General features: G+C 40.7%; 1 protein-coding gene across 1 annotated transcript in view; it reads right to left on the reverse strand.

Annotated features, from left to right (window-relative positions):
- LOC115461208 (dedicator of cytokinesis protein 2-like) overlaps positions 1-22,974 on the reverse strand; it is a 1,592,043-nt gene that overhangs the window by 1,439,074 nt on the left and 129,995 nt on the right. The window contains 1 exon segment of the mRNA XM_030190877.1: positions 1,170-1,318. Coding sequence (XP_030046737.1) covers positions 1,170-1,318 — 149 coding nt within the window.

Raw genomic sequence — 22,974 nt, forward strand, 5'->3', positions numbered from 1 at the left:
CCGTATGATGTTTGCTAGGTGCTTTATTCCCTTATGCTTCAATTTATGTATGGAACAGCCATCGGGCAATCTTGTTCTTTCTCTGTCTCTCCCTCAACTATCAAGGCTTTTATCCTAGGAGCTTCTGCATACATATTTAGAATATGGGCAGACCCATGCGAGGGTGCCAGTACTAGATTGACAACAGCAGCAGAAGACATGGCTTAAGTTTATTCGGCACAGCTGTGTCTGAGGGAAGCTGGGGAAGGAAGTTCACCTGCAGCATTTTCTTTCTCCAGCTTTTTACTTTTATAAATGGGCAAGTTAATTTTATGATTCCTACCAACAGCGCCTTTGAGTCTTTAGGGGATTCCTACAAAAAAGTGACTTGTGAAAGTTGCCAGGCTCATGCATGGTGATTTCCTAATTATTCATGACAAACACTTAATTCTATCAGGAGCTTGCTGAGCCAATTAATGTTTTGTTAATAATTCATGATCATCAATTAATGAAACTGAGTGCCAACAGAAGCATTTGTCCTTGTGCCTGATTCAGGAGAAAGAACATGATTAGAACATGAGGACCGGTACATAAATCAGCAGGCGGAAAGCAAAAGTGGGAACAGGCAAAAGTACTTTTTATTTTCTTTGTCTGTGTATCTTAACCATACACTTTAATTTTCATTTACTCAGTTCACTAATTTTTCACTTCCAGTCGTTTACTTCTTTTGCCATTTTATCTCCCTCTGTTGCTAGCATTCACTTTTTCTCTCTTTCATGTGTTGCTCTTTCATTACCTCCTTCTCTCTTTCCAGTTTCCTCTCTTCCTCAAGTTAAATTTTTCCTTTAGCATCTCTCATCTTTCAAATGCTCTTTCTCATTCACGCCTGTGTTTACAAAGGTGCACCATAGGCGAAGTAGCATTTTTAACATGTTTTAAATGCTAATGCACGTCAAACCCTAATGCGCCTATAAGAATGTATTGACATGTTAGCATTTAACGTGCCTTAACTTTATAGGTGCGTTAAAAACTCTAACGCACCATAGTAAACATACCCCTCAGTTTCTTGTTCACATATTCTCACTCTCATGGTTTCTTTCTCTCTTCCTACCACATTCTCATTCCAAACCTTCCTCAATGTGTTTCTCCAGCATTAACCCTTTCTTTCTCATGCATTTTTTCTCTCTTACTTGTTCCCGTAGTCTATCTTGGCAGCAACCTCATGTTTGAGTTCCATGAGCTCATCTTTGGGAAGAGTTCCAGACAACAGCTGAGATCTCCTTTCCATCAGCTCATACATCATGATTCGTACTTGAGAGTATCGCTCTTTCTGGTCAGTCTGCAAAAGTTACAAGTACAAAATTTAAAAAAAACAGAGCTTTTACATATATAAAATATTTTTTAAAAACAGTTAGATGGGCATTGTATCATTGTGGATCATGATTCCTATGATTTCCAAGTTGATCTTTAACCTTAAACTTTAACCTGGATTCTAAGAAGATTTGGGATTATCCTGCTAACTCAGCTTTTAAGCATCAAGAGATCGATGTCCAGAACAGATATCATATATTTATCATTAAGATTATATTGTATCTTTAACTGGAAATTCAAAAGACTTAACTGGTTAAAGCAGTGGTGTTGAAAATCACTGGCTAATATTAACTAGATATGGTTAACTTTTAGGACAGTGATTCTTTTTTTCCAGCTAGTTTAAAAGGAGATAGTTAGTATCCTCTGTTAAGGGAATAACACACAATTTTGGGAGAGAGGATGAAGGATGTTATACCAGTCACCATATAGCTGTAAAACTATTCTAAAATTTTTTGTACTTTGGTGGTGTTATTTAGTATTGCTTTGATTTCATAAGATCTTGTTTTATTTTAAGATGATTAGGTGCATTGATATTGACATTCAGACTAATTATGTGCTTAAAATCAGCATATACTGTACCTGCATAAATCTTAGGCCTTAAAAATAGTCCTCTTTTGTCCGGATAAGTACATATGTATGAAATTGATATTTGCAGAGCTCAGTTTCCTGGGAAATGGCATGGAATGAAGTTCCACCACATCTAAACAGGAGGTGGCAAGTGCATCCATGCTAACAGCGAATACACTTAGCATGCAGTACAGACCTTTTCTGTGCAGTAGCTGCATGGGACCCTGTGGGGAATGGTCTCAGCATTTAGGGCCAGATTCTATATACAGCACCTGAAAAATCCACATGGAAAACATTTCCACCTCAGCGTATTCTATAAGCGGCACCTAGATTTAGATGCGGTATATATGCTTAGTTGGTATCCTAGCGACTAAAACTACGCACCTCCATTTACACCAATGAAAATGTTGCGTAATTCCTGGAGCGTAGATTTAGGCGCAGAGGGCCATATTCTATAACAGTGCACGTAAATATTGGAACAACCACGAAACGCCCATCTCCCCGCCCATAACCATGTCCCTTGTTGCCTGTGTACATTAAAATTTAGGCACAGTGCTTTACAGAATACATTTACCCCCCTGCACTTACCCCCCTGTTTACTAAGCCGCATTAGCAGCTGCAGTGCGCTAATGCTGACACAGCCCATTCATTTTGAATAGGCCGTGTCGGCATTGCCATGCGGCTGAGTAAACAGCAGGGTAAGGGAGTTGTGTGTGTAAATTCTAATTATTGCCAATTAGAGCCATTATTGCTTGTTAAGTGCTGTTAACAATGCTGATTGGCTTGTTAAGCCAATTAAGCTGTGCACGCTTTTATAGAATATGCCTGGATTTCGGCGCAGAACGCTACGCACTGTATAGAATCCAGGGGTTAGTGACCAGGCTTTGTACTTACCACACATTAATTTCTGTATCTAATAGGGCCCCATAGAAACATCCGATAAAAGTTCATTTAAGTAGTCATTTTACATTGGCCTTAGTACTAGGGCAAGCACACGTAGAAACACTAGTCAGATTTTACACCTTGAATTGTCATAAATTACAAAAAGCCTATTCCTCTCAAATGTCATAAGCACCAATATTTCAAAATAATTGGGAGTGCCAAACACAATGCAAATTATTTATTTATTCCAAACTTTCTATACTGCTTTAATTGTCAAGCAGAGCAAAGCGGTTTACATCCTAATCAAAATAAAAATGAAAAGAACTACAACAATGCATAGGAAAGAATACATACACACACATACAAAAGAATTAAACAAAATTTCTAGGTACACTTATAGGTAATGCTGTCAGATTCTCCCTGGATGCAATGAAGGAGCTTGCATATTATTGGGGTGCTCAGCACCCACTGGCAATTATAACCATTTCTTACAATTGCAAACTTAGATAAAGTAGTCCATGAAGTGATTACAATAAAGTATAATGATCTGACCTTGTGGATTGCCGTGTGTTCTTTAACAGTGGATTACAGCACACAGCTCAGCTAAAGGGCCGAGGGACTCAAGAGTCTCCCGGTGCAGGAGACTTTTCCAAGAGTCTCCTGGTGGTGGAGACCTTACAAGACCTTACAATATGGAGGCAGAGAGTAAGCATGCCTTGCGCTAATCGGGTAGTTTGGGTAAACTGCTGCACATTTACCCAATTAGTGCGAAGTTATGGCAGAGCCCAGTGGTAAGGGCTCACATGCTAATGGTCACGTAGTAATTGGGAAATTAGCATGTGGACATGAATAGAAAAAAAGGAACTGTGGCCATTTTACTGCCATGCTAAGGGATCCTTTTATGAACCTGCAGCAAAAGTGGGCCTGTGCAGGCATCGGCGTATGTTTTTGATGTGTGCTGAGGCCCCCTTTTACCACAGCAGGTAAAAAGGCAAGTTAAAAAAAGAATGGGCGTGCAGCAAGTGAAGCACTTGCTGTGCATCCATTTTGGGTGGCAGCACTTACCACCACCCATTGAGGTGTTGGTAAGGGCTCCTGCGCTACCCCGGCAGTAACTGGGCAGCCCACGGCACTGCCCGATTACCACCAGGAACACACCGGTGCTACAAAAATAAAAATATTTAAAAAAAATTTTGTAGCGCTGGAAATGGTGCGCACTGGGGGGTGGGAACTACCAATGGGCTGCTGCGGTAGCCCGGCAGTACTTCCCTTTTAGCGAGTAGTAAGCCCATGTTGGGCTTCCCACTGCTTTGGAAAAGAGCTCCTAAAGGCCTCATCAGCCTGCAGGAAACCCAAGTGCTAAAAATAGCACAGGCCACTTTTTAGTATAAGTCCCTAACGCAGCTTGATAACTTTCCTCCCTTAAATTGTGATGTTTTGTCTATAAGGCTTTTCATTTGCAAGTATCGATGTATCTTTCGGATAAATAGGAAGAGTATGTTCCTTTGAGAGCTTGGTGCTCTTCTCAGCAATTTTTATTGAAGTTCCCGTCATTGACTGTTGTAAAGCTAACCACCACTAAAAAAAAGGAGTTATTTTGTTCTGCTGGCTCTGTTTTGTGGAACATCTTGCTGATTGAATTGCAAAACATTTCTAGCTATCTTAGTTTTCACAAAGCCTTGAAAACTTGGCCTTTTCAACAAAGTTTTGGAATAGATTAGAAATGATTTCTTTCTCTGTTCCATGGAATAGTTTATAGATTGAATTGTGTACCATCTCCAATTATTTTAGTTTTTGCAAAGCTTGAAGACTAACAAAGTTTTGAAAATTGGCTAGTATGATTTCTTTTTAGTTAAATTTTATTTGGGGGGATTGATTTGATTGTCTTAGTTAATTTTATTTCTATTTTGTATTATGACTTCTATTGATTTCTTTTATTTTACATGACATTAATTGTATGCTGTATTTCCCCCCTTTGTTTTGTAAATCCTTTAATACTTTTGTGTTAAGTGATATATAAAGTATTAAAATCAAATGATAGAGTGGGCTTCTATGCTCTCATCACCTAATCTGTTCAAGTACTTTTCCATAAATTGTGGTGTGACTAAACTCTCCTAATTTGTAAATGTGCTGATTGCCGAGCCACATTTTCAGATTGCTCCAATCTGCTTGCCGAAGAACCATGTTTTAAGTTGATGCCAAGAGGATGATTTTATATGGAGGTACCTACTTAAGCCTGAACATAGGTACTTCCTTAGGTGATATTTTAATAAATGGCCAGTTAAATTGCTTGGTCGGGGCCATAGGAGCCAACTTTTGAAAATTATTGGGGGTGCTAAACCCAATGGAAATAACCCCTCCTTGGACACATATAAGGATTTTTCTCAATACTGGGGGTGCTCAAGCACCCACAGCACCCACAAAGTCATCTCCTATGGTCGGGCCTAACTGCTCATTTCAGTGGCACTTCGATGGCAACTTCAGAAGTTGGAGAACAAGACCAGTGCAGGGCAGACTTCTACGTTCTGTGCCCTGAAAACAGCAAGGACAAATCAAGATCAAGTATACATTATCCCATGAGTTTATCTCAGTGTCATCCCTAGGCTGTCTGCCACCCGGGGCGGATTGCCGCTGTGTACCCCCCCCCCCCCCCCCCCCGGCAATTGCTTTTACCTCCTGGTGGTGCTTGGAGCAGTTGTGCGGCTGTCGGCCCCAGAACAGGAAATAACATGAGAGGAAGCAGGGAACAGACAGAGCCGACAGCCAAGCAGCTGCTCCCTGCACCCCCTTGCAGCGTGCCCCCACTGTCCCACCCTCAGTACGCCACTGGTTTATCTTGTTGGGCAGACTGGATGGGTATCTGCCATCATCTAGTATGTTACTATGGTGCTCATTTCACTATACAACTTTGTAAGTCCAAGTGCTTTGAAAATGCACCTCTATTTTACTTAACTGGTTAGTGCCACTGAAAATGTCCAGTTTGTATCGAATTCAAAACCAATGTTTTGGGGGAATTCCAGGAGTGGAGTCAGTAGTTGGCCAATTAAGTGCTGATATTTAGCACTTAACCAGCCAAAGTAACTGCATAAATAAGACCACATAAAAATCAGTCCTACGATATCTCTATGGTGTTCTTCGTAGATGGTTGTTGAATATCACACTTAACTGGTTTTGTTTTAGCCAGTTCCACAAACCCGGAAATTCAGTGCTGGAGCCTGAACATGGCCCAGCATTGAATTTCTGAGTATAACACTGGTAGCGGTCAGCAAAACTCTGAGTGCCACTAGCTGAACATCGACCTCATGCATATCTAATTGTGTGCTTTATCTAATCTCTACTTATGGCGCCATCAATTATAAGATCACCCCCAGGGGTAAACAGCTCATTTATTTGTATGTGTGACCAGGGGCGTAGCCAGACAGCAGATTTTGGGTGGGCCTAGGCAAGAAGTGGGTGGGCACCAAGTGTTCTCCCCTCCCCCCCAAAAAATATCTAAGCTGGTGGGAAAATGCTTCTCTCCACCTTGGCAGTCTGCAGCAAGCATACGCTGAAAACAGAGCATTCGCAGGTGCCAATATTGTAGAGCACACCATTTTCATTACCATCACTACTATTACTACTACTATTTAGCATTTCTATAGCGCTACAAGGCGTACACAGCGCTGCACAAACATAGAAGAAAGACAGTCCCTGCTCAAAGAGCTTACAATCTAATAGACAAAAAAAATAAAATAAATACATAAATAAAGTAAGCAAATCAAATCAATTAATGTGAACGGGAAGGAAGAGAGGAGGGTAGGTGGAGGCGAGTGGTTACAAGTGGTTACGAGTCAAAAGCAATGTTAAAGAGGTGGGCTTTCAGTCTAGATTTAAAGGTGGCCAAGGATGGGGCAAGACGTAGGGGCTCAGGAAGTTTATTCCAGGCGTAGGGTGCAGCGAGACAGAAGGCGCGAAGTCTGGAGTTGGCAGTAGTGGAGAAGGGAACAGATAAGAAGGATTTATCCATGGAGCGGAGTGCACGGGAAGGGGTGTAGAGAAGGACGAGTGTGGAGAGATACTGGGGAAGTCTTCAGCTGGAAGAGCTTGGAATCCCCATCAGCTACTGCTAAACATGTGCTACTGTTGGGTGGGCCTGAGCCCTAAGTGGGTGGGCCCTGGCCCACCTGTGGCTATGCCACTGTGTGTGACCACATATGCACATCAAGCACTAGAAAACCACCATTTATGCACATTTTTAGCATGTAAAACTAGGTGCCTTCTTAGAAAATTATGCTTCAAAAGTCCAAGTAATCAACGATACCTTGCAGAGAGAGAGAGAGAGAGAGAGGAAGTGAGTACGGAAGATCTGGTGCTGCTCCCCTGAAATTTCTGGACTTTTGTTTTCTTCAGCTGGAGTATTCTGAAAGATGGAGCAGATAGATATTTGTGGCTTTTTATCATAGATTTCTGAAGGAATGATACTCACTCATCTTCCTTGTCAGATAAGAAGGGCCAGTGTAAGAGACAGAATTATAAATTTAATCTGTAGAACGATTGGGAGCCTGTACAAGGTGGGGTCAAGAGACTGGAGTCCTGCTTCTGTTTTGCAACCTCAGTTGTGCGTGTATGTTTACATTTGTTGTATTTGTGTTTGTAGTATGTAATTTAAGCTAGCAGTAACTTTCCAGTAGAAATGGAATCTCTGTTTTCATAGATCAAACCTTGCATGACCCATTTCCTGCAGTCTCTGGGAAACCTACCAGATTCAGGATTCATCCCAAAGTACATGCTTTGACCCATATGTGTCCTTTTCTTAGCCCCCTAGTCTTGTCTTAAGGGTATTCTCTGCACCTCTCACTGTTAGGCAGGATTTTCCATCTTAGGCTCAAGAGCTAGCAGTATACAGCCTTTGTCTATTTATCCTCTTTTTCATCAATACCCAACATCCTTCTTCCACTAAAACCAGTATCCACCCAGTCAATACACAGACGTCCTTTTTCCTCCACTGCAATAATTCAGAATCCATCTCTCCAATACACAACATCATATACTGTAGCTTTGGTATTATAGACTTGCTGCTTAGAGACCTTGAAAAACTAGATGTGTGAATTAGAAAACTCCTCCATGCCTACAAGGTCATCTATAAAAATCAGGTTTTGTAGAGATGAATCTGTTGATAAAGTTTTGGTTTTATGTGGAATTATTTTATATGTTTTATTGTAAGCCACCTGGTTTCAGCAGGATAAAAATTTTAAAAATAAGCATCCAGTTTTCAGGACTCATCCTGCCTGGGCAAAACTCTTGTTTCAGCTATTGCACATGGTAAATTTCTATTTTACTTATTTCCAATAAACAGTTGAAAATTAAGAACAGTGAGTCTTCCTCATTTGGATGTTGGGCTGGTTTAGCTAGCTGTTTAGTAATGCATGGATACATGTTAAGAGAACACCATGCTGGCAGTGGCATTTTGTAGTACCTGTAGTTTGATAACTGTCTTCTGGGGTTGGTCCATATAACTGAGTACTAAGTCAGCTGGCTGCAGAAAGGGGTGTAATTGCTTCACCATCTGGAGGTGCCAGGAAGCTTCGTTACTACGACATTTGGATCTTTATGATGGTCCTCATGCAACCCTCAGTCAGCTGAACAGGTAGATTCATCTCTTGATTTTGACGAAAATATTGATGATTTTCTGTATTTTATCCGGTTTGATGTTTTTGCATTTTTACACCTACTTTTCAGTTTTGGACTATATCTACAAGTTTACATAGGGATGGAGCATGGGCAGGATACTCCCACTTACATACATAACTTAGCGAATACTGTAAGTTATGTGGGTTACTGCTGCACTTAAGTGCTCACACTTAAACCAGCTCTATGTTAGGCATGTTCATACACAGTTACTCTAGTATTCCATAAAGAAACATAGACATCTACATTCTTTAAGGCTCTAAGGGCCCTGTTTACTAAGCCACGCTGTAGGTGTGCAAACCTTTTAGCGCGCGCTGATAGAGACACCTATATTCCTATAGGTGTCTCTATCATTAATGTGCGCTAAGTTTTAGTGCGTACTATAAAGTTTGTACGCCTACAGCATGGATTAGAAAACAGGGCCCTTATTATGTGTCCTCCAAACCGTAATTCTATAAAAGTTGCTGAAAATTGCATTCCCAATTTGCGCATACAACTTAATTGAAAAACAAGCTAATTAGCATCAATAATTGACTTTTTAATAAGCAATTATTGTATTAATTAGATTTAATTGGGATCAGTGCCTAAAATTGAGATGTGATCTGAAAAAGGGTGTGCAGAAACAGGCAGATCAAGGGCTTAACGGGGTCTTTCCTAAAATTTACATGCATTATTACAGAATAATGGGGATACACGCCTAATTTAGGTGCATATATTTGCACCATGCTTCAGTTGATGCAAATGGCCATGACTAAAGTTAGGAGCACTTCCTGAGAGCAAATATTATTCTATAAAGCAGTCTATCTGCAAGAGCCAAGAAGGCAAAATAAAAGCAGAAAAACGCAAAAGAATGTCCAGAGTAAACTTTAATCAACCAACATTGTCCGACATAGGCCATGTTTTGCCCACTCAAGGGCTGCATCAGGGGCTACATATATATATATATATATATATAAATGTAAAAACATATTCAAACAATATTTCAAAAACATGACATACAGAAACACTAAAATACTTTACTTTGGTATTTTAGGGCCCTGTTTACTAAGCTGCACTGTAAGCGTGCGCACGCACTAATGCTAGAGACACTAATGCTTGTGCTAAAAATGATAGTGTGCCTTAGTAAACAGGGCCCTTAGTGTTTCGAATATGTTTTTATATATATTTTTATTGAAACATTGTGACAGAACAGTGTGTTTTAAGCCTGTAAAACTTCCTTTATTAATTCTTGAAGTGCATTTCTCTAGTTTGGCCAGCAGGTGGTGCATGTTATGTTTTAAGCTGTTACAAAGAACTGACCTTTATTTATTTTAGTTAGCATACAGATAAAAAAAAATGCCTATGGTGACGTAACCAGCTTTCTTTTAAAACCTGTTGACTGGGCACTGATTGGCCCAGGAGCTTTTTTCATTTGGATTGTACTGGGTTTTTCTCCAGTTTCAGCCCGGGAGAACAAAGAGAGAAAGCTCTTTGCTAAAGCCCTGTAAAACAGTTATATTTTATATCTGGTGAGCAGCTATATGTCCTGATCTCCCCAGGTACCTTCTAGAAAGTAAACAAATGTTTAGTTAGTGTTATAATTGATCCATTTTTCAGTTACTTGTTACCGTTTGCTGATTGCATTTTTTCTGTCCACTGTTCAATATTTTTATGAGAATAAACTTAATCTTTTGTTCACCCTGCTTATCTGGATTGATAAAGAATCCTGGTGGTTTCTGTGTTGGGTCTGTGAGTGCTTTCTGGGAACTGTGGGACCACTAGGAGTGTGGCTCCAGTAACCTAGAAATCACCGGGGATCATTTGAGAGCGGGACACTTGCCCAGAGGCAGCTGTGACCCAGTCAAAGGGTGGAGGGTGCTAGTGTAGAGCACAAGTGGCATGTGCAGGTGGACCAGTGCTGTGCTGGGGATAGACCCTCTAAGTGACCGTGGGTTAACCCCAGGCGGGTGGCCAGGAATTTTGTGACATGGTATATATGTATTCTTATTCTTATATATGTATTCTTATTCTTATATATGTATTTCCACCACCCGCAGGAGGTGGTGGAAATGAAAACGGTAACAGAATTCAAACACGCGTGGGATAAACATAAAGGAATCCTATTCAGAAGGAATGGATCCTAAGGAGCTTAGCCGAGATTGGGTGGCAGAGCCAGCCGGTGGTGGGAGGCGAGGATAGTGCTGGGCAGACTTATAAGGTCTGTGCCAGAGCCAGTGGTGGGAGGCGGGGCTGGTGGTTGGGAGGCGGGGATAGTGCTGGACAGACTTATACGGTCTGTGCCCTGAAGAGGACAGGTACAAATCAAAGTAGGGTATACACAAAAAGTAGCACATATGAGTTTGTCTTGTTGGGCAGACTGGATGGACCATGCAGGTCTTTTTCTGCCTTCATTTACTATGTTTACTATGTTACTATTTGTAACCCCTGATGCAGCCCATAAGTGGGCGAAACATGGCCTGTGTTGGGCATTGTTGGTCGATTAACATTTACTAGGTTTCTGCCAGGTACATGTGACCTTGCTTGGCCACTGTTGGAAACAGGACATTGGGCTAGATGGACCATCCGTCTGACCCAGTATGGATATTCTTATGTTCTGATGTACCAGCTCTATAGCTAAAGTAAATGCCATACCTAGACACTTGACTTTTATTTGGATTTACATTTTCTAGATCTGTATTGGTTTTTTTTCAGTGGTGGTTTTTTTTATCCCAGGGTTATTCATACAGCCAGTAATAGATAAACCCATTGGGAATTTTTGAAAAGTCTGTGAATTCCCTTGGGGTAGTTGAGGCTTCCATTTTTCAGTGCACCTTTGTAAAAGGACCCCCTAATGTCTAGACATTAGGTTTTTTAGAATAGTGCTGTTATTAAGAGTTCTTCTAAGAGTTCCTCATGTTTTTATAGTTTATTTATTTATAATTATGCTTTTATAGGATTTTGTTATTAGATACTGAATGATTTTATTTTCATTTACAGCGACCTACTGCCCCTACGCAGCCATTTTATACTGGCGAAACATGGCCATGTTGGGCATTTTATGTTAAATTTCTGGGAGCTTTTAACCTAGGGAGGGGAGATCCTAGCGACACCTAAGGGATTTGAGGAACCCACCCCTAAGGAGGTGGAGGTCCGTGAGGAAGGTAAAAAACACAAGTTAGAAGGTTAGGACGTGCGTGGAATAAAAAGAAAGACGACTCCACACTTAACGCCTGGAAACAACTTCAAAGAAAATATAAATATACCATAAGACAAACTAAAAGATTATTTTATAAAACTGAAATTGGACCAAACTACAAAGACACACATAAACTCTTCCAATTTGTGAATAAACTACTAGATATCACACCAATCACAACCAACAGCGAAGATACACCAGGAGCAGACAAGCTTGTGAGATACTTCAATGAGAAAATCATACAATTGCGTCTTAAAATACCAGCCAGTACCACCGATTACACTACACTCCTCGACTGCCTAGATCCAGACCCTGGTGTATACCCAGCAGATAGAGTCTAGACCAACTTCGAGATATTATCAGAGGATCTTATCTCCCAAACACTCAAAAGATTCGCAAAATCTCATTGCAAATTAGACATATGCCCAAACAACCTTATGACATCTGCCCCTCAACAATTTATAACAGACCTCACGAACCATGTGAACTATATGTTACAAAGTGAATTCTTCCCGAAGGAGAAAGGAAACATTCTACTTACCCCCATACCCAAAGACGCAAAGAAGAACGCTAGTGAACTAACCAACTACAGGCCAGTAGCATCCATTCCCTTAATAACCAAACTAATGGAAGGAATGGTAACCAAGCAACTCACAAATTATTTAAACAAATTCTCAATACTACACGACTCCCAGTCAGGATTCCGGTCTAACCACAGTACGGAAACGGTACTAGTTACTCTCATGAATAAATTCAAACAAACGATCGCAACGGGCAAGAACGTACTACTTCTACAATTTGATATGTCTAGCGCCTTCGACATGGTTGATCACGGAATACTATTACATATCCTCGAGTACTTCGGAATTGGAGGCAACATTCTCAATTGGTTCAAAGGGTTCCTAACCACACGATCATATCAAGTGACATCTAATTTGACCACATCAGCTACATGGATACCTGAATGCGGAGTTCCACAGGGATCACCCCTCTCATCGACCTTATTCAACTTAATGATGATACCCTTGGCAAAATTACTATCAAACCAAAACCTTAACCCATACATATACGCAGACAACGTAACGATCTACATCCCATTTAAACAAGATTTAAAGGAAATCTCCAATGACATCATTTCAGCTGAAACTCAATGCAGAAAAAACCCAATGCCTAATACTCACCTCGCAACACAGCACAAACAAATTCACCACAATTAACACACCAAAATTGAATCTTCCAATTTCGGACACCCTAAAAATTCTTGGCGTTACCATTGATCGACACCTAACACTTGAGAGTCACGCGAAAAGCACAACCAAGAAGATGTTCCACTCAATGTGGAAATTAAAAAGAGTAAGACCTTTCTTCCCAAGGACAGTGTTCCGCAACCTAGTGCAATCAATGGTGCTCAGTCATCTAGATTACTGCAATGCACTCTACGCTGGCTGCATAGAGCAAATAATCAAGAAACTTGAGACAGCTCAGAATACTGCAGCCAGACTCATATTCGACAAATCAAAATATGAAAGTGCAAAACCCCTACGAGAAAAGCTGCACTGGCTTCCACTCAAGGAACGCATCACGTTCAAAATATGCACCCTAGTTCACAAACTTTAGTCATTCACGGAGATGCTCCAGCTTACATGTCAGATCTGATAGACCTACCACCCAGGAATGCAAAAAAAATCATCCCGCACATTCCTTGATCTTCACTTCCCCAACTGTAAAGGTCTAAAATACAAATTAACGCATGCGTCAACCTTTTCCTACCTGAGTACACAACTTAAAAATGCTCTATGAACTAACTATAAGATCACCCATCTCTTTGATAGGGCATACCACAAAGATCATCAAATGTGAATTCCTGTACAAATATCCAGAACTGACTACAATATTCGATTGTTAAATCTACTAATATGTTTTATCATTATCAAGTAACCCAAGATCCTCCTGTAATGACAATTATATATTTTCTTATATGTTTCCACTATTCATGATGTATTGTAAGCCACATTGAGCCTGTAAAGAGGTGGGAAAATGTGGGATACAAATGCAATAAATAAAATAAATAAAAATAAAATAAAAAGACCAGATGTCTGATGATGAATTTATGGACTGCTCTGATGCAGACAATTTCATAGAACCATAAGAGATAGAAATATGAAAGAGACAGAGGGAATTCTTTTAAACAGGACAGGCTCCCCTATAACCTTCTGGTTGACAGCTATGAGGCAGGGGATAGTGCCTAATATGTGAGAAAACTATTCAAAGGAAAGCAGCTGTCAGGGATCCCAAAACTCTTAAGGCTGGGATGCCCTAACCATGCCAGAGACTGAAAGGAGTTACTAGATTTTCTGGAACCTCATTTGCATATAATTGGACAGTTAACATTGGTGAATTACGAGGTGTTGTGGGAGGAATATGAAATCTGATTTCAAAACATACAGTAGTGATTCTGATGGCTGGACCTGAGTGGGAGGATGTCCCAGAATCAGAACCCTAGGAGCATTCAACAGGATATGACAGACATTGGTCTTCTTGGACCCTCCTGGGTTGCAGACCTGTTCTGAAGAGAGAAGGACCTTTATTCATGGTGGAGCACAGAGATGTCATGTTGGATTACTGTGTGGACCTTACAAGTGTATAGACTCTAATTGCTGGCGGAGAACCCCCACCTGTTACACCAGATGTGTGTCAGCCTTCGTGTATAAGATGGTCTGCTGAATAAAGTTATTCCTTTACAATTAGGACTGATATCTAAATGGTCTATTTATCTGGATTTACAAAGGCTCACAAATACTCACTAATATAACAACAGTCACAGTAATTATACAAAATATTCTAACAAAACTACTGTAGTTTAACAAAATAATCACAATGTATATGTTCTTTTCAAAACAAATGTATCTTCAAGGGATAAAAGTGCCTCAGATAAGTACTTGATGAAATAATGGGAAAGCGATAGTTAACAAGATATAGCATATTTGCTGACTAAAGAAATTTAAATGATTTTGTTTATATAAAATAAGGAAAAATAAGAAAAATTTAAGTACACTGAGGGGCCCTTTTACTAATCCGCGTAAGTGTCTATGCGCACTCAACATGCGCTAAAATGGAGTTACCGCCCAACTACCACATGGCTCTTGCAGTAATTTCATTTTTAGCATGCCTCCGATACACGCATCTGAAAAATATTTTTTATTTTCAGGCACGTGTAACAGATGTACACCATGGCATTTGACACGTGTAGGTCATTACCGCCTGGATTCTTTATTGCTAGGTCAATGGCTGGCAGTAAGTCTCAGACCAAAAATGGACACGTGGCAATTTTGATTTTGCCACACGTCCATTTTTGGCAAAAAAAGGCCTTTATTACAGGCACGCTAAAAATGGATTGACGCGTGCCCAAAACCCGTGCCTACACTAGCGCAAAGCCATTTTTCAGCGCACCATAGTAAAAGGACCCCTGAGAAAATAACACGGATTGATGAAGATAAAAGGTGATACACCTACTTCCATTTTTTCAAAGCAGTGGAAGCTCTCCTCTGAAAATCCGTTTTTTTTAAAAGAACATATACATTGTGATTAGTTTGTTAAACAACAGTAGTTTTGTTAGAATACTTTGTCTATTTATCTGGATAGCAGGTAAGTATTGCTCACTAGCTATTTAACTGTTGGCCCAACCCCTAAATGGCCCCTCCTCAAATTATATGGATAAATTCTGATCATATAGCAATTTATACAGAAAAAAAAATATTCATTTGCATGTGGTAAAATTTAAAAGCAAAGCATTTATGCATTTTGCAGCCAATACTGACCACATAAGTGATTTTGAATGTCAATCCATATGAAAAGCATGCTAAACGTTTATATGTATATATAGTCATGCTATATTAAAATAAATGCACACTTGTCTCTTTAAATTTAAAGCATTAGCAGATTGGACTTCCATTTTCTTACTTACTTATTCTTCCTAAATTAGTGTGCAGACAATGGTGCTGCCTTTTTAGATTATGTGTAAGGCCGTCCAGTAGATGTTAGCCCACAGTTCAGGAATCTCTGTTCTAGCCCTAGACCTGATGAATTAATGTCCGTGTCTCCACTAACCTATGTTGTACAAAGTTTTGTTCCTTTATGTTTTATACTACTGATCAAACCTGAGCAGAATGCTGTGGATTTATTTCTCATCTGGCAAAAGCAGAAGCGACTGAGGTTAAACCACAAGAGAGAAAAAGGCTGGTACTACCCTGGGAGAAGCTTCATGCTCCATTAGGAAGCCCTGAACTGTGCTGCTTGCCTGCCCTGGTGTTATCACAGCCAGGGTCACTGCTGCTTTTCAAGCAAAACCGTGCTCAGCCTTAGGCTCTCAGGGCTTCAAAGAACCATTAAACATCCCTCACATTAGAGGAAACAGACTCACACCAGGAGAAATACTTCATTAAGGCTGTGAACTGCAACGTTTGAGCTCCTTCTAAATCTAAATGTTGACTCTGGGAAATGAATCTGGTGTCTGAAGAGTGGAGCTGTGAGCAGCTAGGAAGTTTCTAAGACATTTTAGGGCCCTGATTACTAAGTTGCGCTGTAGGTGCACTAACCTTTTAGCGCATGCTAATTTTTAGCATGCGCTAATGCTAGAGACACTCATATGTTCCTATGGGTGTCTCTAGCATTAGCGCATGCTAATTTTTTGCGCACGCTAAAAATCATGCATACAGCGCAGCTTAGTAAACAGGGCCCTTGTTTATTTATTGACTTATTGATTTATTTTGATATTTAATCTGTCCTCCCAGCAAAACCTGGAACATGTTACAGAGAAATACAATCAAACGACATAATAAAAATAAAGGGGTCAGTTTAGTAAGCTGTGCTAAAAAGTGGCCTGTGCTACGACTAGCGCGTGGGTTTCAAGCATGCTGAGGCCACTTTTAGCATGGATGTAAAATGGCTGCATTTCTTATTTCCCCCATTAATGACTATGTGCTAATTTACCAATTAGCGCGTGGCCATTAGTGCTGGAGCCCTTGCGACACCTATTTTCTAGGCGGTAAGGGCTCCCGTGCTAGCCACATTCTAATCAGTTAGCATACAGTGATGTAGCTGTGCTAACTGATTAGCGCTGGAAAATTTGTTAGTCTCAAGATATTTGATCGTTGGTAATTTTCTAGAATCTCAATCCTGTTTTGCAGATAAATATTTTCTTTAATCAGATTCATCTGAATCTGTTGAGAATTTTGTGTAAGTGCAAGGTTGTTTTCCATATCCTTACCCAAAGAAATTAGTTTAGTCTCTAATTCAGATATCTTTCCAATATCTGAGTTACACTTCTGGGTAAATTGTGTTAGTTTCTGCGTAAAAGAGGCTTCCAGACCCACTAGTGCCTCCCAAATATTTTCTAAAGTAATTGTTTGAGGCTTAGGGGGCAAAAAAGACTTACTTGGAGTTCCCAAGTCAGGAAAAGAGGAAAGTTCTGAGTATCCTCCTATTTTTCCATGTTCTTCCCCAATATCTTCAACTCCTCCGCTCGCACCTGCTTCCATCGATGCGGGGCTTGTTGGCGTCTCTAACATCACTCCGGCGCCCGTGTCAAGAGACCCCGTCGAGACTTGCTCAGGCGACTTACTCTGAGCCGTAGTTGATGCTGCCACCGGCATCGGAGGAGGAATTCTCGCTTCGGGACTGAGAGTTGTTTCTGCCTCAAGCTGGGGGAATGGGAAACCTCCCTCCGCACCATCTGGCAGCGAGGATAGTCCCGAACTCATACCCGGTAAGAGGAAGCGGTCAATTGTTGCAGTCCTCGGCAATACAGGAGTCGCGGGTCCAATTCGCTGTTTGCCTCTTCGTTTAGGCATAGTTTAAACAGGTAAAGAGTAAGTAGCTGAGCTGAGGAAGAAGGGCAACCTTTGAAAGCTAATCAAGAAATGTATTTAGTTATGTCCAATAAAAAAGGTATCATCTTATTTTCTTTTCCATGTTTTATTTTGTTTGATTTCTACTGAGTTAGCTTGAAAGGGTCTGTTTGAAGCAGTCGTCTTAGAATTAAAACTATATAAAGAGGAAAGGTCCCACAACTTTCTTTCTGAGAAGTTCTGAGAGAAGAGGACGTTTCTCTGGTAAGTGAACATTATTTTGCTCTGAGCTTTGGGAACTTAAAGATTGGAGTTTAAAGGAGGAATTGTAAGTTATTGATAGGCAGAATAAAAAATATAAAAAAGCAAACTTTATGAACTAATCTCCATATTCACTCCCCCCCCCCCCCCCACCTAGTTTTAAAACTTCAACTTTATTCTACAGCATTAACAGATAGCGTCTACCAGGCATAGTAGGACCTAGTTTAGTACTCAATCCCACCCACACTCCCCAAATCCCGCCTACCCCTAGCACAACTCTTTTTATAGTAAGTTATTCTAATTAGGATAACAAGGGAGGAGTGCTCTTACAGAGTTTTAAATACATCTCATTACTTTCTAAAAAGAAAACTCTAAATAAATCCCCCATTATACAATATAAGCTAAAGACTTTTTTATATTAGACTAATATCCTTAATACCTTGTTAAGTTTTAAATATTGAAAAAATCAAAAATAATAAGATGGAGACAGCAGTCCAGCAGTGAGAAGGGTGCTACAATTCTTTTTCATTGAGTGTCATGTGTATGATTATCTCCCAGTTGGTGAGCGGTTATATGTGTGTGTCCTATGCAAAGAGCTCCTAGCTCTCAAAAAATGGGTCTGCTCTCTTGAGGCTACAGTAATAGACTTGGAGGAGCTGAGGGAGACAGAGAAGTACACAGAGAAGACCTACAGGGACATTGTAGAGAAGTCCCACCTCCAGTCTGGAAGCCCCTGTGCTGCCTTGGAGGAGGGAGGTCTCCTAGAAGGAGAGCATCACCCTGGTGATGTAGGAAGTACTCCTGTAGCCAGGACTTGCCCTCCAGGGGATGCACTATCCTCTTGCACCAAGGATATGTCTCCAAGAACTTCTGCCCAGGCAGGAAGTGTTAGTACAGCTGTTGTAGTTGGTGATTAAATCATTAGGCATGTAGATAGCTGGGTGGCTGGTGGATGTGAGGATTGCCTGGTCACTTGCCTGCCTGGTGCAAAGGTGGCAGACCTCACATGTCACCTAGATAGTGCTGGGGAGGAGCTGGCTGTCTTGGTACATGTGGGTACCAATGACAGGAAAATGTGGGAGGAAGGTTCTGGAAGCCAAATTTAGGCTCTTAGGTAGAAAGCTGAAGTCCAGATCCTACAGGGTAGCATTTTCAGAGATGCTCCCCGTTCCACGTGCAGGATCAAAAAGGCAGGCAGAGCTCCGAAATCTCAATGTGTGGTTGAGACCATGGTGCAGGGATGAGGTATTTAGATTTGATAGGAACTGGGCGACTTTCTAGGAAAGGGGGAGACTGTTCCAAAAGAATGGGCTCCATCTTAACTGGGATGCAAAGTGATGCTCATTGGAAAGAATAATCCGAATCATAGTTACCTGATGCTAGGGTCCACCTTGAGGATCAGCACTTAAGAAAAAGATCAAGGTGTCATTGTAGATAATACGCTGAAATCTTCTGCTCAGTGTGTGGTGGTGGCCAAAAAAGCAAACAGGATGTTAGGAATTATTAGGAAAGGGATGGTGAATAAGACCAAAAATAATGCCTCTGTATCACTCCATGGTGCGATCACACCTTGAGTATTGCATTCAGTTCTGGTCGCCGTATCTCAAAAAAGATATAGTGGAATTAGAAAAGGTTCAAAGAAGAGCGAACAAAATGAAAAAAAGGTTGGAACTCCTCTCATATGAGGAAAGGCTAAAGAGGTTAGGGCTCCTCAGATTGGAAAAGAGACGGATGAGGGAAGATATGATTGAGGTCTACAAAATCCTGAGCGATGCAGAACGAGTAGAAGTAAATTGATTTTTTACTCATTCCAAAAGTACAAAGACTAGGGGACACTCAAGGAAGTTACATGGAAATACTTTTAAAACAAATAGGAGGAAATATTTTTTCACTCAATGAATAGCTAAGCTCTGGAACTCTGCCAGAGGATGGAGTAACAGAAGTTAGTTTATCTGTGTTTAAAAAAACCTTGGAGAAATTCCTTGAGGAAAAGTCCATATTCTGCTATTGAGACAGACATGGAAAAGCAACTGCTTGCCCCGGGATTTGTAGCATGGAATGCTGCTGCTAATTGCGTTTCTGTCAGGCAGGGGCGTAGCCAGACACCCACATTTGGGTGGGCCTGGGCCCAAGATGGGTGGGCAGAACTCCGCCCTGTCCCACAAGTGATTTGGTCTCTCACTCTCTTACCTGCATGCTATATGGTCTCGCAAACATCCCCCCTACCCCGCATATCTTTTAAATAGCAGATTTTCACCGGCAGCGAGCAGCAACTAATACACACTGCTCATGTTGGCCCCACAGTCTTCCCTCTGATGCAACTTCCTGTTTCCGCATAGGCGGGAATACATCAGTTGGAAGGCTGGTGGGGCTTGGGGATCCCTGCCAGGTACATCATAGGTGTGCTGCTACTGGGTGGGCCTGAGCCCAAAGTGGGTGGGCCTAGGCCCATGCAGGCCCACCCTTGGCTACGCCACTGCTGACAGGTACTTGTGACCTGGTTTGGCGACTGTTTGGAAAACAAGATACTGGGCTAGATGGACCATTGGTCTGACTCAGTATGGCTACTCTTATGTTCTTAACAAATAAACAATGTAAAACAGGAATTGGTGTAATATGATCACAATGGCACAAATTTGTCAAAAGCCAAGCAGTGGCATTCTGGACCCACTACACTCTGGGACACCTTCTGCTTGCTTCTCCTTTAGTCTTGTTATAATCTTTTCACTCTGAACTTTGCCTCCTACGAAACTAAAGACTTTTTAAAGACTAATTTCATCATGGCTAGCTCATAACATAGTAATAGGACACAATACTAATTACATTTAAAATGCAAGTTTCTGTGTAACATTGGTGAATCACCCAACTTTCCTCTGAACCTGTATGAGATTAAGAATGCAAGTGCATAAGAAATTCCAAATTGGGATAGAGCAATGGTTTATCAAGTCCAGTATCCTGTCTAAGACACAGGCCAGTTTGGGTTGCCTGGAAAACATGCCCATCAGATTCTAATAGGGAGATTCATTCCCTGTTGTTCATTTCTAGGTCATGGCATAAGGAGATGGTGTTCCCCAATCTTAGTTATTAATGGATGTAAACTGACTGCTCTCTGACAAGTTCTCCAGAATAACTAATGGGGGGGGGGGGGGGGGTTATCAACATGGGCTACTGTTAGGATGTGTGCTAAAATAACACAAGTTAATGGTAAAATAACCTGTTTTAACAGTAGCCCACATTGATAACTTTCCCACTAAATGGCACTGAGGAAGCTTGTCAAAAATCCCAAGAGACTAGAAATAAATAACCTCACTAGGGGTCGGATATAAAAGAGAGTGTTTCACATTTGTGGGTTAATGTTATACTGTTTTTCCATGTGCAAAGCATGTTTTACATATGGAAAAGCAATTTTATAAAATTGTCTTGGACTCTGAAATTAAATCCCCTCTCTCCTTCTGCCACAGAATCAATGCCAGGCTTTAGAGAAGTGATTCAGGACAGAGTCCTGGTAATGAGTGGTGCATGATGGGACATGACTAATGGGGTATGCCCCTTTGGGGGGTAATCCTATATCACTGATCTATAATAGAGGTGCCCAAAGGGCACCTGATTGGTGCATATTCTATAAAGAAAAGTATGCACCTACTTTCTTTCATTAAATACTAGCATAATAAGGTATATACAGTATGCATATAATTGCTTAGGCACATGCACTTATTCCAGTCATACGGCTGGCATATGTACACTTATGTTCCAGAGATACACATGTAATTTATTATATGTGACCCGCTGAGTGAAAAGATACCAAAAGTGGGCTATGTGACTTATTTATACCACAAGATAGAGGGATATCAACTGCATAATTCTGCCGAATTTCAGCTTCAGGTATGGACTAATCACATCTTTCAAAAAATGAGAAATGTTCATCAATAAAAAAGTGCTATTTTTCAAGTGTGTTTTTCTGAAAAATGTAAACGTAAAACATCTATATCTCTGTAATCCATAGGAAGTTATTGTAAAACTTTGACCCTATAGTACCCAAAACTTTCAAAAATGAAAGTTGCCCAAATTTACCCCTCCGATCTTTTATAGCCTTTATCTCTGTTATTTGTAACCCCACATTTGGTACTTTTTCACTCAACGGGTATATGCATAACTTAACACCCTGCTCAGCCTCTGCCCATTTGTATGTCTACTTGCAAGCTATGGAGATATGTGGATAGCTTAATTGCATATCCAGCATGTAGAAACACATATGTTAAAATTCTAAACATTGACGAGCATAATTGGCACATCGAAGTTAGTGCCTACGCCTCAGAATTGCTCCCTTGGTGCCTCTTCAGTGCCACTTAGAATGATTGAGAGCCACAGAGACATGGCAACTAGAAAAATCAATTCTAGAGTGAGAGTAAGTGGACCCTCAGGCCTTCCTTCTGCTTCTGTGCATAAACATGTGCAGATGCTTCAATCATTAAGCCCCAGGAGACATTTTATTAAAATAGATAGATAGATAGATAGATAGATAGATAGATAGATAGATAGATAGATAGATAGATAGATAGATAAATCCTGTGGAAATGGAGGATTTTATTTGAGGGAGGGCAGTACTTGCAGACTTGTTATTTTCAAGCTAAGTTTGGGCAAGGTCATTTGAAATGATTGTGGTCTAGGAATGATGTGCGCTAGTTTTTTCTTCATATTGTATTATATACACTTTCTATCTATGGCGTGTGTTAGATTCATGTCAGTTTATTTTTGTTGTAAATTATGGAAAGTTCTAATAAAAATATAGAAGTAAGAGGCCAGTGTTTCCCAAATGTTTCCATTCAAGGCCACTTGAGCTAGAAAAAAATGAAAAGGAATATCTAGGGGGCCAAGACTGGGTAAGGAGGGGGAGAAATCAGAGGCTGCCCCAGGAATCAGAGGTGAAACAATGCTTAAATGTTTAATTTACTGTGGTGCATGCCACACAGCAGCAGGGAGATCAATTAACTATAATCGGCCATGTCCTGTACCAGCTAGGCAGGTGACATGGTGGGGGTTGGGTGGCCTATGAATCTGGCTTGATGCATTGCCTGTAGTCCCTCACTTTCTAGCTATGGCAGAAAGAACAGCAGGAAAGGTCAGCTGCAGGACAGATGAAGGCGCCATGGAATCATAGGACCCTTTTACCAAACAGTGGCCTTAGTGTACCCTTATGCAGGTCATTCCCACATGCTAAAGCGATTT

This window comes from Microcaecilia unicolor, chromosome 2 (genome assembly GCF_901765095.1).
Source record: "Microcaecilia unicolor chromosome 2, aMicUni1.1, whole genome shotgun sequence".
Classification (NCBI taxonomy): domain Eukaryota; kingdom Metazoa; phylum Chordata; class Amphibia; order Gymnophiona; family Siphonopidae; genus Microcaecilia; species Microcaecilia unicolor.